This window comes from Aedes albopictus, chromosome 1 (genome assembly GCF_035046485.1).
Source record: "Aedes albopictus strain Foshan chromosome 1, AalbF5, whole genome shotgun sequence".
Lineage (NCBI taxonomy): Eukaryota > Metazoa > Arthropoda > Insecta > Diptera > Culicidae > Aedes > Aedes albopictus.
In genome coordinates, this window is record NC_085136.1 from 54,570,610 (window position 1) to 54,590,123 (window position 19,514).

At 45.0% G+C, this 19,514-nt stretch overlaps 1 protein-coding gene across 1 annotated transcript in view; it reads left to right on the forward strand.

Moving 5' to 3' along the window:
- The window catches only part of LOC109424608 (uncharacterized), a 35,881-nt gene extending 19,864 nt beyond the window's left edge, over positions 1-16,017 (forward strand). The window contains exons 2-3 of the mRNA XM_029854777.2: positions 15,033-15,156; positions 15,239-16,017. Of these exons, the coding sequence (XP_029710637.1) occupies positions 15,033-15,156; positions 15,239-15,453 (339 nt within the window). The 3' untranslated portion in view covers positions 15,454-16,017. The remainder of the gene's footprint in view (positions 1-15,032; positions 15,157-15,238) is intronic.
- The last annotated feature ends 3,497 nt before the right edge of the window (positions 16,018-19,514 follow it).

The following is a 19,514-nucleotide window of genomic DNA, read 5'->3' on the forward strand; positions in this document are numbered from 1 at the left end:
TAATTTAGATGTTAATTGACCAAGTAACCTTTTGATTGCTTAAAAAAATATTTCCATGCTTAATGGCTTGCAGTCAAAAAAGCCCAAAATCGCATACTTTGCCCTATAAATTGAGATGAAACTCAAAATTGTGACGTGTTGGAGCAAATCTGAGAACTTTTTTAAATGTTTAAAAAGTACCCATGTTTTAATAACTTGTGGAGCACTAATATATTATTGATAAACGTTCAAAATTACATTCAATTCGGTTCACTGGTTTCTGAGGTATGACAGTTCAAAGCTGTCTGAAAAATAGTGTTTTACGAAAACGGTTCTGGTTTTGCGAAAGATTAACCAATTGAGCTCAAATTTGTACCATTTTTTTACATTTATTTGTTCAACATCATTAAGACAAGACATAATCAACAATAGTACGCCACAATACTCGGTTTGTGGCTGCCGCTCTCCATCCTCGGTCGCGCCCAATGCTCGCCAAGTCACGCTCCACCTGGTCCGCCCATCGTGCTCTCTGCGCTCCACGCTTTCTTGTGCCAACCGGATCCGTTGCAAACACCAGCTTTGCAGGGTTGTTGTCCGGCATTCTTGCAACATGCCCTGCCCACCGTATCCTTCCGGCTTTGGCTACCTTCTGGATGCTGGGTTCGCCATAAAGTGCAGCGAGCTCGTGGTTCATCCTTCTCCGCCACACACCGTTCTCCTGTACGCCGCCGAAGATCGTCCTTAGCACCCGTCGCTCGAAAACTCCGAGTGCTTGCATGTCCTCCTCGAGCATCGTCCACGTCTCGTGCCCGTAGAGAACCACCGGTCTTATTAACGTCTTGTACATGGTACATTTGGTGCGGGGGTGAATCTTTTTTGACCGCAGTTTCTTCTGGAGCCCATAATAGGCACGACTTCCACTGATGATGCGCCTTCGTATTTCACGGGTCACGTTATTGTCAGCCGTTAGCAAGGAACCGAGGTAGACGAATTCTTCTACCACCTCGAAGGTATCCCCGTCTATCGTAACATTGCTGCCAAGGCTTGTCCTGTCTCGCTCAGTCCCACCTACCAGCATGTACTTTGTCTTAGCCGCATTCACCACCAGTCCGACCTTTGCTGCTTCACGTTTCAGGCGGGTGTACTGTTCTGCCACCGTTCCAAATGTCCTAGCAATAATATCCATGTCATCCGCAAAACATACAAATTGGCTGGATTTCGTGAAGATCGTACCCCGGCTGTTGAGCCCGGCTCGTCGCATAACACCTTCCAGGGCGATGTTGAATAGTAGGCAGGAAAGTCCATCACCTTGTCGTAGTCCCCGTCGAGATTCAAATGAACTGGATAGTTCACCCGAAATCCTTACGCTGTTCTGCACACCGTCCATCGTTGCTCTTATCAGTCTAGTCAGCTTCCCGGGAAAGCTGTTCTCGTCCATAATTTTCCATAGCTCTGTGCGGTCGATACTGTCGTATGCCGCTTTGAAGTCGATGAACAGGTGATGCGTTGGGACCTGGTATTCACGGCATTTCTGGAGGATTTGCCGTACGGTGAAGATCTGGTCCGTAGTCGACCGGCCGTCGATGAAATCGGCTTGGTAACTTCCCACGAACTCATTTACTTTAGGTGAAAGACGACGGAAGATGATCTGGGATAGCACTTTGTAGGCGGCATTCAAAATGGTGATCGCTCGAAAGTTCTCACACATTAACTTGTCGCCTTTCTTGTGGATGGGACAGATTATCCCTTCCTTCCACTCCTCCGGTAGCTGTTCGGTTTCCCAGATCTTGACAACTAACTGGTGCAGACAGGTGGCCAACTTTTCCGGGCCCATCTTGATGAGTTCTGCTGCGATACCGTCCTTACCAGCCGCTTTGTTGTTTTTGAGCTGGTGGATGGCATCCTTAACTTCCCTCAGCGTGGGAGTTGGTTCGTGCCCGTCCTCTGCTGCACCAACATTGTCATTTCCTCCGCTGCCTTGGTCCTCCGTGCCTACATTCTCTTCGCCATTCAGGTGCTCGTCGAAGTGTTGCTTCCACCTTTCGATCACCTCACGTTTGTCCGTCAGGAGGCTCCCGTCCTTATCCCTGCAGATTTCGGCTTGCGGCACGAAGCCGTTGCGGGATGCGTTGAGCTTCTGGTAGAACTTGCGTGTTTCCTGTGAACGGCACAGCAGTTCCATTTCCTCGCACTCCGCTTCTTCCAGGCGGCGCTTTTTCTTCCGGAAGAGACGGGTCTGCTGCTTCCGCTTCTGTCTGTATCGCTCCACATTCTGTCGGGTTCCATGCTGCAGCATTACCACCCGCGCTGCATCCTTCTCCTCCAGAACCGCTCTGCACTCCTCGTCGAACCAATCGTTTCGTCGACTCCGTTCTACGTACCCGATAGTGCTCTCAGCTGCGTTGTTGATGGCTGCTTTGATTGTACTCCAGCAGTCCTCTAGAGGGGCCACATCGAGCACACCCTCGTTCGGCAACGCTGCCTCGAGATTCTGCGCGTATGCGGTGGCGACATTCGGTTGCTTCAGTCGCTCTAGATCGTACCGGGGCGGCCGCCGGTAATGTACGTTGTTAATAACGGAGAGTTTTGGGCGCAGTTTAACCATCACCAGGTAGTGATCGGAGTCGATATTAGCGCCACGATAGGTCCTGACGTCGATAATGTCGGAGAAGTGCCGTCCATCAATCAGAACGTGGTCGATTTGCGATTCCGTTTGTTGTGGTGATCTCCAGGTGTAACGATAAGGGAGGCTGTGCTGGAAGAAGGTGCTACGAATGGCCATGTTCTTGGAGGCGGCGAAATCGATGAGGCGTAGGCCATTTTCGTTCGTCAGCTGGTGGGCGCTGAACTTTCCAATCGTCGGTCTGAATTCCTCCTCCTGGCCTACCTGAGCGTTTAGATCCCCTATGATGATCTTGACGTCGTGGTTTGGGCAGCGGTCGTACTCGCGTTCGAGCTGCGCGTAAAATGCGTCTTTGTCATCATCAGTGCTTCCGGAGTGAGGGCTGTGCACGTTTATTATGCTAATGTTGAAGAATCGGCCCTTGATCCTCAACCTGCACATTCTTTCGTCGATCGGCCACCAACCGATCACGCGCCTCTGCATGTCGCCCATCACTATAAAAGTTGTTCCCAGCTCACGTGTGTTGCCGCAACTCTGGTAGATGGTATGATTACCTCTAAACGTTCGCACCATAGATCCTGTCCAACACACCTCCTGCAGCGCTACGATTCCGAACCCGCGGTCCTTCAGTATATCGGCGAGTATGCGGGTGCTCCCGATGAAGTTGAGAGATCTGCAGTTGCACGTACCGAGCTTCCAATCGCAAGTCCCTTTTCGTCGCTGTGGTCGTCGCCATTGGTATCGGTTCGCATTCTTCTCTTGTTGATTTTCCGGTGCTAGTCTTTTTTACGGCTGGCTCGCAGGGCCTGACACCAACCCACTAACCCAGGGAGCTGGGCTTACCTTCCCGGAAGCTACGGGTTCTGCATTGACATTTCCTCCAACTACAGTGCTAAATAGCTAGGCTCGAGCGCCAGTCTTCGCCGGGGGTGGTGTTTTTAATGGGCGCCCAGGAGATAATATTTTAACTGAGCTTCCACCCCCAAATGGAAAAGTATTGAAGGAATTTACTAATATATTTCCAATCATATATCCGAAAAAAAAATCCCAAAGGAATTGACGCACTATTTTCAATAGCATTAGTTAAGTAATTTATAAAGCAATAATCAAGGAATTTTACAGGAATTACCAAATCAACTTCCAAACATAAATTTTGTTGGCAAAAATTTTGATTGTAATTCTGATGTAAATACCGATGGAATTCCCAAAGAAATTTCGAAAGAAAATCACAATGATTGAAATAATTACCTACTAGATTTCCGAAGAAATGCCAAGTTCGATTTGTAAATCAAAATTTTCAATTGAACGTTCGTTGTTGCGCACAATAGTGATTTTTAATTTAAACATGTATCGCAATATAAAATAGGCATTCCTGTAGACATACCCTGATATTCATACGAACAGAAGGAGAGTCATTATACAGCTTGTTTCTCATTTTGCTGGAAGAGTCGATCTCAAATCCCCTCCTGCAATCGCAACAATCGTGTTTAATAGAAAGTTTCAATCGTATAGGAAAAAAAATGGAAAATATCATATAACAGTCAATTATATAGCTTTTAAAATTACTGTTTTTCATCTCTCTTGAAAATCATTCAATTGTTCATGTAATTATTTACAGGCAATAATATTTAATAGTAGTAATGTAAATAGAATAATGTCTAGTTCGAACCAAAAACACAATATTTCTGTACTACACATATTTTTTGTTGTTTTTTTTTAGTTCCTGTAATTCATACTTCTTACAATTGGTCGGCGTTATGTCAGAGGGGACCAAGTAACAAAATTGATGAAAATTAGTTTTTTAAGCCATTGGATTAAGAATTACTTAAGCAACTCGGAACCCAATTTTCTTAATATTAAAATAAACGAGAGTTATAGCACAATTTTCTTTTGATTGAACTGCAAAAATCGATAATAGTGTGCAGTCACAGTTGACCATATGCTTGATGTCAAGAGAGTTGAAAAAATGTGTATTGGTTAACCCTGGAACGATCGCGCTGTTGTATTTTGTACAACACGTTGAAAAAATCTTGCTTTTTGTACTCAGCATAAGCGTGGTGCTGACGGTGATGGCCAACCGCGCGAGTTACGGAAGGTTAAAATCCAATAAATAAAATAGTTTATCATCAAAATGTGATACGTTTCTAAACTCATGACAACTTTCAGTATGCAATCTACGAATTACTCCGTTACCACGCAACGCAACGCAAAATGTGATACGTTTCTAAACCGTATGACTCCCTAACGCATTTTCTGATGATTATTGATCAAGAAAGCACGTGAAATTCCATTTTATTATGGTCAATATCGTATTTCACAGATCATCGTGTTGAAGCATATTGTGGCATTTCGCGTGCAGACAGAGTGGACCATGTGTCTCTAAGAAAAATAGTTGAAAATACCTTATTCTTCGTAATCCTTTCCAAATCAAAATATGTTTGATTAGTAGCTGTTAGGCATCATATTGAAATGTACTAATACCCGTTTCATGAAGAAATTGATTTTACCGTTTATTTAAGAATTGTGTACTTGGTTCACTCTGTCTGAACGAATTTTTGAAAAATGTTAGTCCTCTGAATAAATTATTATGAACTGTGTAATCGTGTAATTACAATATTTCAAAAACGTACCGACCTATGAAAATACATTCAAAAATTGTTAGCTATTAAATGTTCAAGTTAAGAATTCTTAAATAGCTCATTAATTGACTGCGCTTCATGTGATATTGAACTGTTGTACTTGGTCCACTCTGACTGAACATATAAATTGAAAATGGTAATCAACAGTGTAATAACAGAAATATCAAATTTCAAACTTCCTGTTCACATTATACACTACTCCTATTAACTGTTGTCCTACTTGTGCATTATATTTTCATCAAATATGGAAAAACTTGAGTGTGAACTGTAGTTGGTTGAAGATTTTCCAAAAACCGTTCAGTCAGAGTGGACTAAGTACAATCAATTATTTAGCAATTTCTCGGTTTCAAGCTTCATTTTACGTTTTTTGCGATCAATACAGAGCGATGCTGTGATAAATAGTTATTAAGATTTATGGCAAAAATTCAAGAAGATATGTTGAAAAACTCAAAACTTATAGAGTTGCAAACTTTAAAGTCGTTTTCCTAGAAATTAAGTAAAAGACACATGGTCCTCTCTGACTTAACGCCGACCAATTGTTCTTGCAAATAATTTTCATGTGCAAGCTATAAAAAAAATTGTTGCTATGAACATTGTGATCGATCCGAAAATACTAACATCCTGTACTGCCCATAATCGCATAAGAGTTATATTCTATAGGAGTAGGCATCGGAGAAAACGCAGCCCAAAGTTTGCAACTTTCGTTTGTATGGAAATGAACCTTATTTTGGAAATTTATCATGTTTAAAAATATGTCATATGTCAAAATATGTTTATCATGTTTAAAAATATGTGCAGTGTCTACATATTTTGTATTGAATAAGTCAACCGTGAGAAACCCACATCCCAACCAACATTTTGGAGACCAACTAATCTCGTAGCGCGGCTTTCAAAAGCGCTCATAACCTAAAACGTTCTATTTTAGTTACATCATCGTACTTAGCTCTTCTAGTATGTTTGACTGAAAAAATTTACTAGAGATGTCACGCACTTAATATATTATTACTATAAGCTTTATTCAAACGAATTCTCTGGATTTTACAACAATGCATTCCAATTACACCAACTAAACAAAATTGAATCAAATAACCAATACCGTGAGAATTTGCCCAGAGAAATCACAAAAAAATCCACGATTTGAGCCTAAATACCTCCAGCATAGATACACATAGTTTATATAATGTCTCAGGAAAATCCTTTTAGAGATTTCTGAACAAACTACTCAGCTAGGATTGAATATACACTATTTTGGTGCTTAATTTCCGGAAAGAAAGTCTGCCGATTGTTCTGACCAATCCAAATCTCTAAAAATAAAACAGGTTATAAAGTAACTCCAGGCGTATTTAATGTTTTGTTAAAATATGCCATTAATAAACATTGGAATAATCATATGAATTTTTAAATTTTAGGTGATTATCTAGGAAAAATTCTAGGGGGTGCCAAATTTATTCTAGGGGGTGCCAGGCACCCCTGGAACCCCCCTCTAGCTACGCCAATGGGCTGCACCGCTACCATATGGTTGCGCACCGGACTACCGGCGAGTAGGTACACCTCGGCATAATCGATTCCTGGATGTTGTGAGCAGCCTTTCACCACGACCCTGGTCATGTACCGGGAAATTTCACCATCTGCTCCATAATCCATAATCCATTTGTTACGTATGGCTTTCCTTCCTTCACTCCGCCAAAGTTCCACTGCCCGAGCAGAGGAGAATAGCAAATTGATAACAACAGAATCACATAGCCTGTTTTTATAGCATAATTTGTATATCTTTTTAATAACATGTTTTGTTGGGCAATCTTATTGTTATATTCAAGTTTTTGGGATATATCCACAAGATAACAATTCAATAATATATTTTGTTGTAGAACATGTTTAGTTATTATACTGCTATAGAGAATGTACAAATATGTGATGAAGAATAACACAACAGTAACAAGTTCACAAATTTCCTGTTATTAAGTTGTGATTGATCTAACAAAACATGTTATTGAATTATTCTTCTAGGACCATTTTTTTAAGACACTTCACCGTCTTCAGTCAGAGGCTGCACAGACTGAACATTACTGACACGAGACAACGGACAACACATCTATCTTATCTTATCTTATATATATAAAAATGAGTTTGAAGTTCCTTTGAGGCAACAAAACTCAAGAACGGGTGGACCGATCAGCATGACTCTTGCATGGTACGATTCGTATTCGTGGTGGCTGTGTTTATATGTACAAAAAGTTATGAAAATTAATTGAAAATGAAGAAAAATGTAAAACTAACGAAATTTGCATGAGCTGGGCGGGAAATCAACACGATCGAAATAAAACCGATCTAGAGTGCCATGCTGCAATGAACCCAACAGTTGTCAAACCACTACAAATGGCAACACAACGTTTGCCGGGACAGCTAGTATAACATATATATATATATATATATATATATATATATATATAATGGAAAATTTTCCGTGTGACGAAAAGTTTTCCCCGACTGGAGCGGGAATCGAACCCGCACTTCGAGGCTTACGAAACGCTTAGACGACTGACGCACGGCCACGAAGCCCATATTTGTTATATTGCCGCTTATGACAGACAAGTTTATAACATACTATGTTATGCTAATAACATAAAAATTACTGATTCCATTATACAGTTATTAGGCCAAAATAACATATTTTATTATGCAGTTGATATTTTCTTCTGCTCGGGTACACAATGGGCCTTTTCATTTGACGTCTTAAATCAGCTGATTTCTCGGGCCTTTGACAGTTCTCCTATGAAAATGACAGTTAAGCGTTTGCACCTTTGTTCGGCAGTTGTAAACCGTGGCATAGAGGTTGCTAATGATTGAAATCTACCTCTTTCTGGCTCACATATGTTTTAATCAGGAAACTGTTTCCTGATGAAAACATATGTGAGCCAGAAAGAGACAGATTTCAATCATTAGCAACCTCTATACACGGACCTGTCAGCTGAAAAGACCTATGCGGCAGCATCACACTGACAACCTTGTCATGTCACCGATGCTGCCGAGGGCAAGGAAGTGGAATACAACTTGTAGGGAATGACACCCAAGGGGAATGTCACTGTGAGATATAAGATGTACTGAATAAAGCTGTGATAAAGAGAATGATCACAGCAGGCGATATAGCGCATTGGAATGTGATGCGAACTGTCAAGCAGACAATGCTAACATTCCTGTTTGCGTAGCAACAACTCCAGGCGTCACCCAACCGCGTTCACTCTTGCCACTTGCGAACCAACGTCAGCCTGGGTAAGTTGTGTGTGCTGCACGTGAAGGGTGATTCCTTCCCAGAGAAATCCTAAACTCCACAGTCACTAATCTCTGACCAAACCCCCACAATATCTATGAACGTTGTTCAGGAAAATATCCGCTCTCGCGGGTTTCAATTTTCCTGGAATCATATTTTTCTTGCAACGCGTAGTATCATGAGAAGGTTTGATGCGAAAATTATATAACTAAGTATATTTAAGTACACAGTGGTCTTAAAGTACTGTAACGTGATCCCTTTCCAAAAAATCGTTCAAAATTAATAGAGAAGAGCTTGCTGGTTTGCTTGTAGGTGTTGGGAAAACATCCGTGCAGTTACAATACATTCGCATATATTTTTATGACCAGTTTTAAAAACATTTGATTTTCATTTTTGCTCCGCTTGTTCATTACACCTCCAGTCTCCCTCAATATGTTAATAGTGTTCGTTTACGGCGATTGGTTTTCACAACACATGTCATCAAAAATAGGGCAATAATTCGCTCATTCAGGGTCAGCCTTGATTCGTCTCCATATAGCATTTTGGTAATCGCGTGGCACACATCGTGCTACCAGGTGCACTGTGGGAACATGTAAGCAATAAATCGGCCAAACACGATTCGTCACTTTTTTTTTTGATTTGAAAATACTGTTTTCAATCAATCAAGAAGCCAATTTCAGTAATCAGTTAATTTGCATTTTTGGCCATTGCTGAACCCTCGCACTCGCAGTGGCAAATGAATGACATCAGCTGGTTTGCGTGCATCACTTCGTGCGATTTATAAATATCGCAGTAGGCGTTGCGTTACAAGGAAAAACGTACAAGCGACATCACACACAAAGTTCTACTTTGCGCTGGCATTAAGCGTCGCTCTAGCTGTGAGCGTACGTGCAGTACGTAAACTAGCGTAGCGATCGTAAATTTTAATGCATTCCGAATTCCAGCGTGGATGCTTCCCGTTGCGGCTCATCATCGTTAGACCTTTGCCGCCCACCATGCATAGGGTGTGATTGATGCCGCCCCTCCAGAGCGGCATGTTCCCATAGAGCGTACGCGGCGGATAAACATTGGACCAGATGTCGGGCCACTCGCGCAGTTTCTTCGGCTGTGGTGTCGTGAGTAATACGAACAAGAGCAATGTTCATCTTCCTCGTCTTGGCGTAACGTCCCAATTTAAACAAAGCCTGCTTATTAACACATCTTAGCTGAGAGCTGCCATTGCCCATGACCAATTAACATGCGCAGTGCATATCGTTTGAGAGGTTTGAAGATACGCTTTACCCAAAGAAAAGCCAAGGAAATTTCCACTACGAAAAGTTCCTGAACCAACCGGGAATCGAACCTTCAGCATGATCATGCGCAATACCAGCGCGTTTACCACTGCGGCTATATGGCCCCTATTTCTTTTCTTATTTTTATTCAAACAGTGGCTCGGGAATCTTTCAAACACGCTTCTGATTTCTGAAATTGGAATTTATTTTCAAATTTTACTTGTGTTTTTTATTGATTACTCTCCTACAATCTTCATAACTTTGTTCTACATTTTTCTATTTTTTTTTTCATTCTTCATTAAAAAATATAAACTTTTTGGAAGTAAATGGTTATTTTCCGCCGAAACCACATTCTGAACCAACTATCCGCACAAATCTCCCCTCCCGAAGTAATGAAACTGCCTAGGCCGAGAATCTCGTCACTATCTTGTGACCGACCATTAATCGCTCAGACGAATGTTGTTATAGTTGGTTCGGAAATGCGGGACGAGAGATGAGATCATATAGCCAGCCAGGCAGCCAGCCAGACAGCGAGTCAGGGATGATCGGGCAGGCGGCCGACCTCCACGCTTCCTACTGTTTGAGGAAGCGAGGTGTGCCGTTTACTTACTGATGTCGACTCGGTTCGGTATGCTATCATCCATCGCCGTTCTGCTGCTGACAAACACATAAATAGTATGGCAAATGACTTCATCATCGCACGCCCAATCGAGCTCAGCTGTGCTGTGCATGCCGATATGAATAACAAAATTAAACTGATTATCGCCCCTTGCGATGGATGCATTGCTGAGGCATGCGGTCAGCCGATTTAATGGAGAGATTATCAGGATGCCTTGAACTGGCAATAAAGTAGATAGCAATAAACTGGAACAGTTCTTTTGGTGAACACTTGACGTGAGTGAATGTGCAGTGGAAGTGGCTTTGAATGTTCTGAACGCGTCTGGAACATTTCTGGTTATATGATTTTGAAACAGTTTCCCTACTGGAACTCTGCTATAGGAGTTCTACCAAAATCCCAACGTAGCAAAGGCCGAAAAGCCTATCTCCATTCTTGGTTCAAACAAGGAAGTATGCTTACCAGCTTACCAGCTGCGATGTCCTACCAGCTTCCAGTCTAACACTTGCTTGCAGATTCCGTTACCGCCTCTGCGTAGAATGAGGCCGACCTACCTCCGCTTTCGCTACCGAATTTCTGTCCCTATCGGATTTTGATGACATCAACGATGCAGCTCCGCATTGGAGGTCCAGTTGTCCATGGATGAATTATATATCGGACCGAAGCATCTGTTCATGAAGACACGCAGCCGTTGAGTGTTCTCTTCCACCGATACACACCAGGTTTCCGTTGTGCGCTAATTCAAATCACGTGCAACGAAGCAACCTAGAATAAACTCAAATTGATCAAAGCAATCATTGTAACTATAAGTCAAATAAATTTTCTTCAGTCTCTGTTCATTTGCTAACCAAACCAAGCGGTTTTTAATCCCACTGCAACCTACAACAGGCTATGGGCCTGCGAGGAGAATTTTTCTAGAAGCAAAATGGACGGAAGCCGGGAAGTCCGGGAAGAGCTGTGGCGTTGCGTGACACCAGGTGAGAAACCGGAAACGGAATCGGGTGCAGTTTAGTCCACTGGAGACGCCAAGGCCTGGGCGACCATCGCATCGGGTCACTGATCGTGGACAATCAACACCCGTTGATGCGGCCATTGAAAACTGTGGAGGAACCACCACCAGAAGGTCAGTCTTACGTCGAAGGTCTCGCTTTTGAAGCGAATCTGCGACAAACGTTTTTCGGACTTCGGCATGGAGGAGCTGTTCAGTAGCCTGGCGAATACCGGACAGCAGCTGGAGGAAAATCTCATAGTCGCGATGATCCAGAGAAGCCTGCCAAGCTCGTACGACACCCTGACTATCGCCCTCGATAAGCTGTACGGTCGACGAACTAACCCTGGACCTTGTCAAGCGGAAACTTGTGGACAAAACAGTGAAGAAGCAAGGTTCTGACTCGGATTCTGCGATGAAAGTTGTACCAGAGAATTAGAAGAAGAAGCTGCTGCTCTGCTACTACTACTGCAAGAAGGTGGGTGCTGACAGCAGGGTCTCCACCTGCCCCGAGCCTTGCTGGGAACCCCTTTCCAACCGCGGGCTCGGATCCAACCCAGTAGACCGACGCCACGACAGCACCGCTACCGGGACTTCCTCTCCGCGGCCACTTAATCGCTGTAAGGGTCGATCTCGACCGCAGGGCACCGGTATGACCTACGAAGCCGACTCCGAACCCCTGGACCACCTCTTGTACTGCATCTGAACTAGCCATTCTTCGAGTCCACGCACCACCTCCTCTGTAGCTCCCAGACGATATGGGTGATAGCCGTTGAAACGGCGTTCCAGCCAAACTCATCCCTACACATCCTCTGGACCAAATTGTCCGGAGTTGTGTCCTCCCCGCATATGACAAGCATGCGGTCACGCATTGTGCGAAAACGCGGCGCCCACCGAAAGTGCTTCGAACCCTTCAGCCATCTCTTAGTTCCGTGACGTCATCCTGCTCTGACTCTATTCTCGCCATGTTTAGCTGTAGAACATGATTGCAGCCCAGTGGTTTTCTAATCGCTGAAATTGTGAACCTACCTAAATCCTCGATTAACATGGCGCATTAAAAAAATCTATTTTGAATCTTGTAACAACGGTTACAATGACCTTGAATGGCTTGTCTATTCTATCACAAAATGATAATTCTTATTCCTGTTGGTTTTATGATCACTGAGTCTAACACTGTCCACAGAGCTACCCAGGGGAACCGACTATCGACCGGGGGAACTTTCGGTTCGCGTACGGCGGAGAAACACGGGAGGCAACACAAAGTACGTGTGCTCGTCGCGGCGGTCGGTTTATTTTACTAACAATATATGTACAAACAATAACAATCAACATACATACATTTAGCAGGGTCGGCGCAGGGCAATTGATGATAAACATCGCACAACATATATTAGGCTGGCCCAAATATTCCAACACTCCTCCTCGATGTTGGTCATCTCTATCACAAAGTTCCACAAAGTTAACAATTACACAAAGTCTTCAAAGTTCACATTGGACAACACAGCCTACACAAAGTTCCTCCTTCTGCACCGAACACTTCTGCCTCGTCAAGTTTAACACAAAGAATCACAAAGCTACTTAGTATCGGAGTCCCTCGTCATTACAGTCATAAAAATCTTCTTCTTGGTCGAACTCCTCTTCAACGGGATGCCCAGTTGTATTCTTCCGGCGGTTGCCGCTCTCCACTCTCAGGGCATACAGCTCTCCACTAAGCTCCGCGACGGCTTCCACTCTTCCGCTGCGACTGATGATCTGGCACCTGGATTTCACAAAGTTCACTTTTAGTCCCTGCTGTGCCAGCTTCCGGACCGACAGCAGTCCACAGTCCAGCTCCGGGATATACAACACGTTCTTCACTGCGACTTCATTCACTTTTCCGCTTTCATCGACGCACTCAAGAAGGCCTTCTCCAACACCGGCGGACCTAATCACTGAGCCGTCCGCCAACTTCACTTCCTGTTTCACGCTGTTGTCGATTTTCTTGAAAAACTTCCGGTCACTGGTCATGTGGCTCGAGCAGCCACTATCCACGTACCAGCTGTTCCGCTTCCGCTGACCTCCTACACCGAAACAAATTGTCGGGTTCTTCTTCGCCACCGTCTTCTTCACTTCCGGATCTCTTCTTCCTTCTTCACGAAGCATTGGGCACTCTCTCCGGAAGTGGCCCGGTTTCCGGCAGTTGTAGCAGACTCGCTGTCTAGGTTTTCTGCTTCCGTTGCTCCTGCTTCGCACATTCAGCGCCCGGTCGTGGCGCTCTTCGGACACACTTTGCCGCTTCTCCATCCGTCGGTGGTACTCGTCCATCAGCCGCTGCTTCACGAATTCCAGCGACTGGTCAGCGTCCGGACGGCTCTCCAAAGCCGTCACCAGTCCGTTGTACGACTCCGGCAGACTCCGGTACACCATTGCCACTTGCAGCGAACTCTCGAGTTTCTGTCCCGCGCACGACAGCCGATCGAATAACTCTTCGATCTGGAACAGGTGCTTCTCCATGTCCGCACCATCTTCGTAGTTGAAACTACACAGTCTCTTCAGCAGGGACACTCGCGACGTCACCGTAGCCTTTTCGTGGTACTTCTTCAGCTTTTCCCACACTTCGACAGCTGATTTTCCGTCTTTCACCAAGGCTAACTGATTGTCCTCGATATTCAGCACTATCAAGGCCTTTGCCTTTTGGTCTTCCTTCGACCATGCCGTTGTCACCGGCTCTGGTTTCACTTCCGAAACCGCATGCCACAGATCGACACTGATTAACAGCATCTCCATTTTCACCTTCCACGTCTGGTAATTTTTATTATCCAGACGGGAAATAAAAACTTTTTCAGCCATTTTGAAAAATGTCACTTTTCTGTTGGCGCACACTGTAATCACGAAGGTACAGCGGTACAGCCAACAACACACGCGAACGTACCCGACGGCGGTACACACAGACTCCGTCACTTCAGTTCGATTTACGTTCGATCACCACGGCTACGGCAACAGTTCGTTCGATTCGCGGGTCAAAATGGCACAATCTCACAAAGTATTCTTCTCACGGCTGCGGGACACAAAATGGTGCACACTTAGTCTATCCGGCACTGTCTACCTCGTTCTGGAAGCCACTTGCTCCAGCCGAACGAGCGATATTTCCGCCGACCACTTTTACCACACAAAGTCTGTCCCGGTCACTGTCAGCTGTTCTTCACACACAGCAGCTGATGGAACACAAGCCGAGTCGAGTAATTAATTTCACTCCCCCACCGACCGGCACCACAGAGAAGCAATCATCCGCGGGATGGTTTTTCACACTCAATCCGCGACTGTTCTAAGCACTTTTACGGTTCCGCCGCCAGAACTGGGCCCATAGCCTGTTGGAATACTCACTGGCTCTTCCGCCACACTGTCCACAGAGCTACCCAGGGGAACCGACTATCGACCGGGGGAACTTTCGGTTCGCGTACGGCGGAGAAACACGGGAGGCAACACAAAGTACGTGTGCTCGTCGCGGCGGTCGGTTTATTTTACTAACAATATATGTACAAACAATAACAATCAACATACATACATTTAGCAGGGTCGGCGCAGGGCAATTGATGATAAACATCGCACAACATATATTAGGCTGGCCCAAATATTCCAACAATTCCAACCCGTTTCCTTATTTTTCAGGCACTCACCATCAGCTGCGTGGTGCTGCACTACAAAAGCTTGGGTGAAAACGACGAGATGACCATCCTGCTCGTCGCCGGAACCTTTGTCGGTTACTCCATCATCCTGATTGGTCTGTTTGCTGGTAAGATAATCAACCACGTTTCCAACATCCAAAAACTATTGCTTTTTCACTGCTGATTTTACTTCTCCCCCCCACATGACAGGTCATCTCCTGGGCAACCCAATCAACAAGAAGATCGACCTGTTCTTCAGCCTGCTCGGATGCGCCATGTTCATCGCGTCCGGTGTTCTGGTCTTGCAGGCCTGGGAAAGCGGTTTCAAAACCGAGCGCCGCCGCCTGGCCATCTCCAAGGGCGCACTGGCCATCATCAACGGGGCGGTGTTCTTCATCGATTCCATCTTTACGTTCAGAGATTAAACACGAACGGAAGCGGGATCAAAGATAGAGAGAGAGAGCGGCCAAATGAAGCAGTTGCGATGATGATACGCCGAACGAACAAGAAAAAAAGAGATTGGAATCTCGTCTCAAATGACTTTCGTTTTGAGTAACGAAGACGTGTTATTCGCTTTACAGTTAAGGTTAAGTTTACCATTTTCTATACGATATTTATGTACAATTGACGAAAATTGGAGAATTATTCGTCCAGACAAAAAGAAAACGGTTGCACATGTTTACCAATCATCTTTCTCCACTGTGCACCGACGTAGTTTTTTTTTATTTGTAGTAGTGTGTGTGCGATCGATGTATGACAGTTTAACAACGAGAAAAAGCTTCCAGCCAGACGCCACCTAGCGTTCACTAGAGACGATGACAATGGTTTCGCTCGGTTGAACACCGTAGATGTCAGCAGTGTGTCTTTTCTTCCAAGAATGATTGATTAAATTAACATCACCATGATTCGGCTAATTTAAAGACGGTAAATCTACTCTACTATTGTAACATTTTTACAATAAAAACGAAATATAAATCGTGTAAAACTAACCATTTCAGTTTTCTTATTGGATGACAACATAAATGCGCGCGCTTTCGCAGGGGTAGGATTTGTTCAAAGTTCATACCGTTAACCGGAGCGCAGGAACCCGACGGAGGGTTGTTGCATTCCAACAGGAATCGGTTGGCTTCAGTTTATACTGCATCCCATCGATCCTTTCGATAAGGAACGAAGATGTGTGAGATACGATGCACAATGGGACATTGATCAGAATTCCGCAAAAAATGATTCGTTTTGGGCTTCCAATAGAAATAAGCAAAAATTTAATATTTTCATATTATTATTATTATTATTATCACACATCATTATTTTCATATTATTCTTATTATTATTATCTCTGTGTTATTATTATAACTATTATTATCATTATTTTTATTATAGAATTTTGGCACATCTCAGCAAAAATTGCTGGAAACTTTCACCTACCCCGGGCAATCAGAAAGATCAGAATACCAAAGGGGATCAGGCTCTGTGGATCTCATTAGCCGGTTTTTTAGCATATCCTAATGAGTCTGCATTTGGATGTACTTTCAGTTGTGATGATTCAGGAACCGCCTAACTGTACTACAGGTTCCAAGAATCACCGCTTTCAGGATGCTGTTCAGGTCCTTCTTCAATTTCAGCTCGTCTAGGGTCCTTAGGAGAGATTTAGGGACAACTCTGGTTGCCGAGAGGACAACCGGAACTATACGGACGTCCTCCAAGTGCCACATCTGCTTCAATGAATTATCTACATCGGCTGTTTTCCTACTCTCCGCATCGACCAATGTGGCGCTAGCTTCTATGCGCGAAAAATCGCTAAAAGTAAATCGCAAAAATATTGTATGGCGAATACCATCTAAAGGCAAATTCTTCAAAGTGGAACACATTATTCGAAAAAATATTTGGTAGTGGTTGTGCACAATGGTGACCACTATTAAGCCTACCAAATATTTTTTCGGGAAAAGCTTTGTATTTCAAGTAATTCAAGTTTAGATGCATTTCGCCATACAAAATAAAATTGATTTACTCCTGCTGATCAACTGTGGCTGCGCGCAAAGCGGGTAGTCCATTCCTCCGCTAGGTCGTGGTACTTGGTTATCTTGCCGGAGAACGTTGATTGTACAGCGATGTTAATGAGGGTTACCCGCTTCATCCTTTTGTCGTAAACCACAATGTCGGGCCGGTTGGCACGAATGAGGACGTCCATAATGATCTCGCGATCGCAGTACAGCTTCATGCAACTATTTTCCAGAACCGGGTCCGGCTGGTACTTGTAGTAGGGTACAAATCTGTCGACCAAGTTGTGCTTTAAAGCAAGCTGTTGCACCTTCTTGGCAACTTCGCTGTGACGATCGAGGTAGGCAGATCCAGCTAACACTGAACAGCCTGCAACGACATGCTCGATCGTTTCTCCTACTGAATAATTGCACTTCCTGCAGCGGTCCTTCACGTCTTCGTGTAATATGTACCGCCGATAGTTCTTCGTCGCAATTACCCGGTCCTGGATGGCTACCATGAAACATTCTGTTTTCGAGAAGAGCTCACCCCGCACCAGCCACGCGTTCGACGCGCCGCCTTCTCGATGTGCTCGAGCTCCAGTTGATGGGGGTGCGTCCCATGCAACTCCTTCTGCTTCCACGCTACGATCATCTCGTCAACGGTCTTGATGTCGCAGTTCAGCTGGTAATCCTCCTGCGCCAGATGCAGGGCGCTGTAACCGTGGTCAGCTTCACATACAGTGCGATACATTTGATGACGGTTCTGGCTTTCTATGACATATGCCCGCAACTGCTGGATCTGGGAGACACATAGTGCCTCGATATTGGTGACGCCTCTTCCTTCTACTGCCGTACTGCTCGTTCTAACGCCTCAAGGTCAGTCTTGGTCCACTTTACCACTCCAAAGCTGTAGGTCAACAGAGGCACAGCAAACATGTTGATCGTCTTGATCTTGTTTCCGGCTGACAGAAAGCTCCCCAGAACACAGTTGTCACGATGCAAGACCTTGTCCTGCAGTTCCTTCTTGATCGCTGTCTGGCAAATACCTCTAAGTTGCAGGAAGCGGAGTTGGTGTAGTTGTACGCTTCGTCTACAACGATATTCCTGATCGATGACGCGCTAACACTTGGCATCCACTGCTTGTGCTGGGCGAATATGGATTGACTGGCATTTGCACATTCCAAACTCCATCCGGACCGGACGTCGTTGCAGAACACCGTCACAAGCTGAAACAGTTGATGCGGCTTCTGTATTGATTCCGCAAATAGCTTCGACAGAATTATCCGTTCCAACAGTTTCCCGGTGGTGTCCAGAAGGCAGATAGGTTTGTATGCCGCCGTGGGTCGTCGGGTGGCTTCCTGGGTTTGGGAAGTAGAACCAATATTTGCCTTTTCCAACTCTTCGGAATTTTTGCCTCTGTCTAGGCACTTCTGCGTAGCCATTTCGAACATGTCAAGGCTAGCCTCGATGGCTACTGTCGGGCTACCGTCTGGAATTTGAGCCTTGTTCAACTTAAGCGACTTCGCTGTTGCAATGAGTTCGGGTTCGTTAGGGGACGGAGGCCCATGGTCTTGTATCGTGTCGCGGGAACAACATTTTCACGATCTTCTGCAGCATCTCGGGGGAACGTTCTGGGGGTGCTGACGTGCCCTTCGTTTTGGCCATAACTACTTTGTAGACATCACCCCAGGGGGTCGTGTTGGCTGCCTGGCAGAGATTTTCGAAGCACACCCGCTTACGCGCCTTAATCTTTTAGTTCAGTGACAGATTAGCCGCCCTGTAGTAACTTCGATCAATTCTACTCTCATGGGTGTGATCTCTTTGCATCCTTCTGCTAGCTCTTAGGCAGGATGCGCGGAGTTCTGCAATATCTGGATACCACCAGTATACCGGTTTGCGTCTATTTCTAGGTAGATATCGCCATGGCTTTGCGGCGTTACATACACGGCTTAGGGTTCCAACAAGATCATCGCTGGATAGATCGTCGGTGTTACCCTCCATAAGCAATTGCTCCACAAATGGCTACTTATCGAAGCGCGAGGTCAGCCCTCCCCGATGACGGTCGATTACCTTCGGCTATGGCCATGTTCCTTCATGTTCCATCCTGTATCGAATCGCCAGATGGTCACTGTTGCGACTGTGCGTGGACCCTCCAATCCGATGGACTCTGCACCGTTCCTACTGTAGGTTTTTTTTGTCGCCTGCGTTCGCGACATCCACATTCAGTCTAGCCGTAGTTTCGAGCAGAGCCCAGCCTCTCGCATTTGACCATGGAGGACAAGCTGGCAGTCCTGCGTATGCCTCTTGTGCGACGTATTTCGAAGCACTCCATGGCCTCCTTGATAAGGATACCTATAGGCACCATACCAGTGCTGACGCAGAGTGCATCGTGTGACACGGAACGGTACGCGCTCGCAACCCTCAGGCACACCATTACCACGGTAGCTTTCGGTAGTCAGCGTCGTGCAGGTGTAATCAACGTGGCTGCCGAACGTAAGCTTATCGTC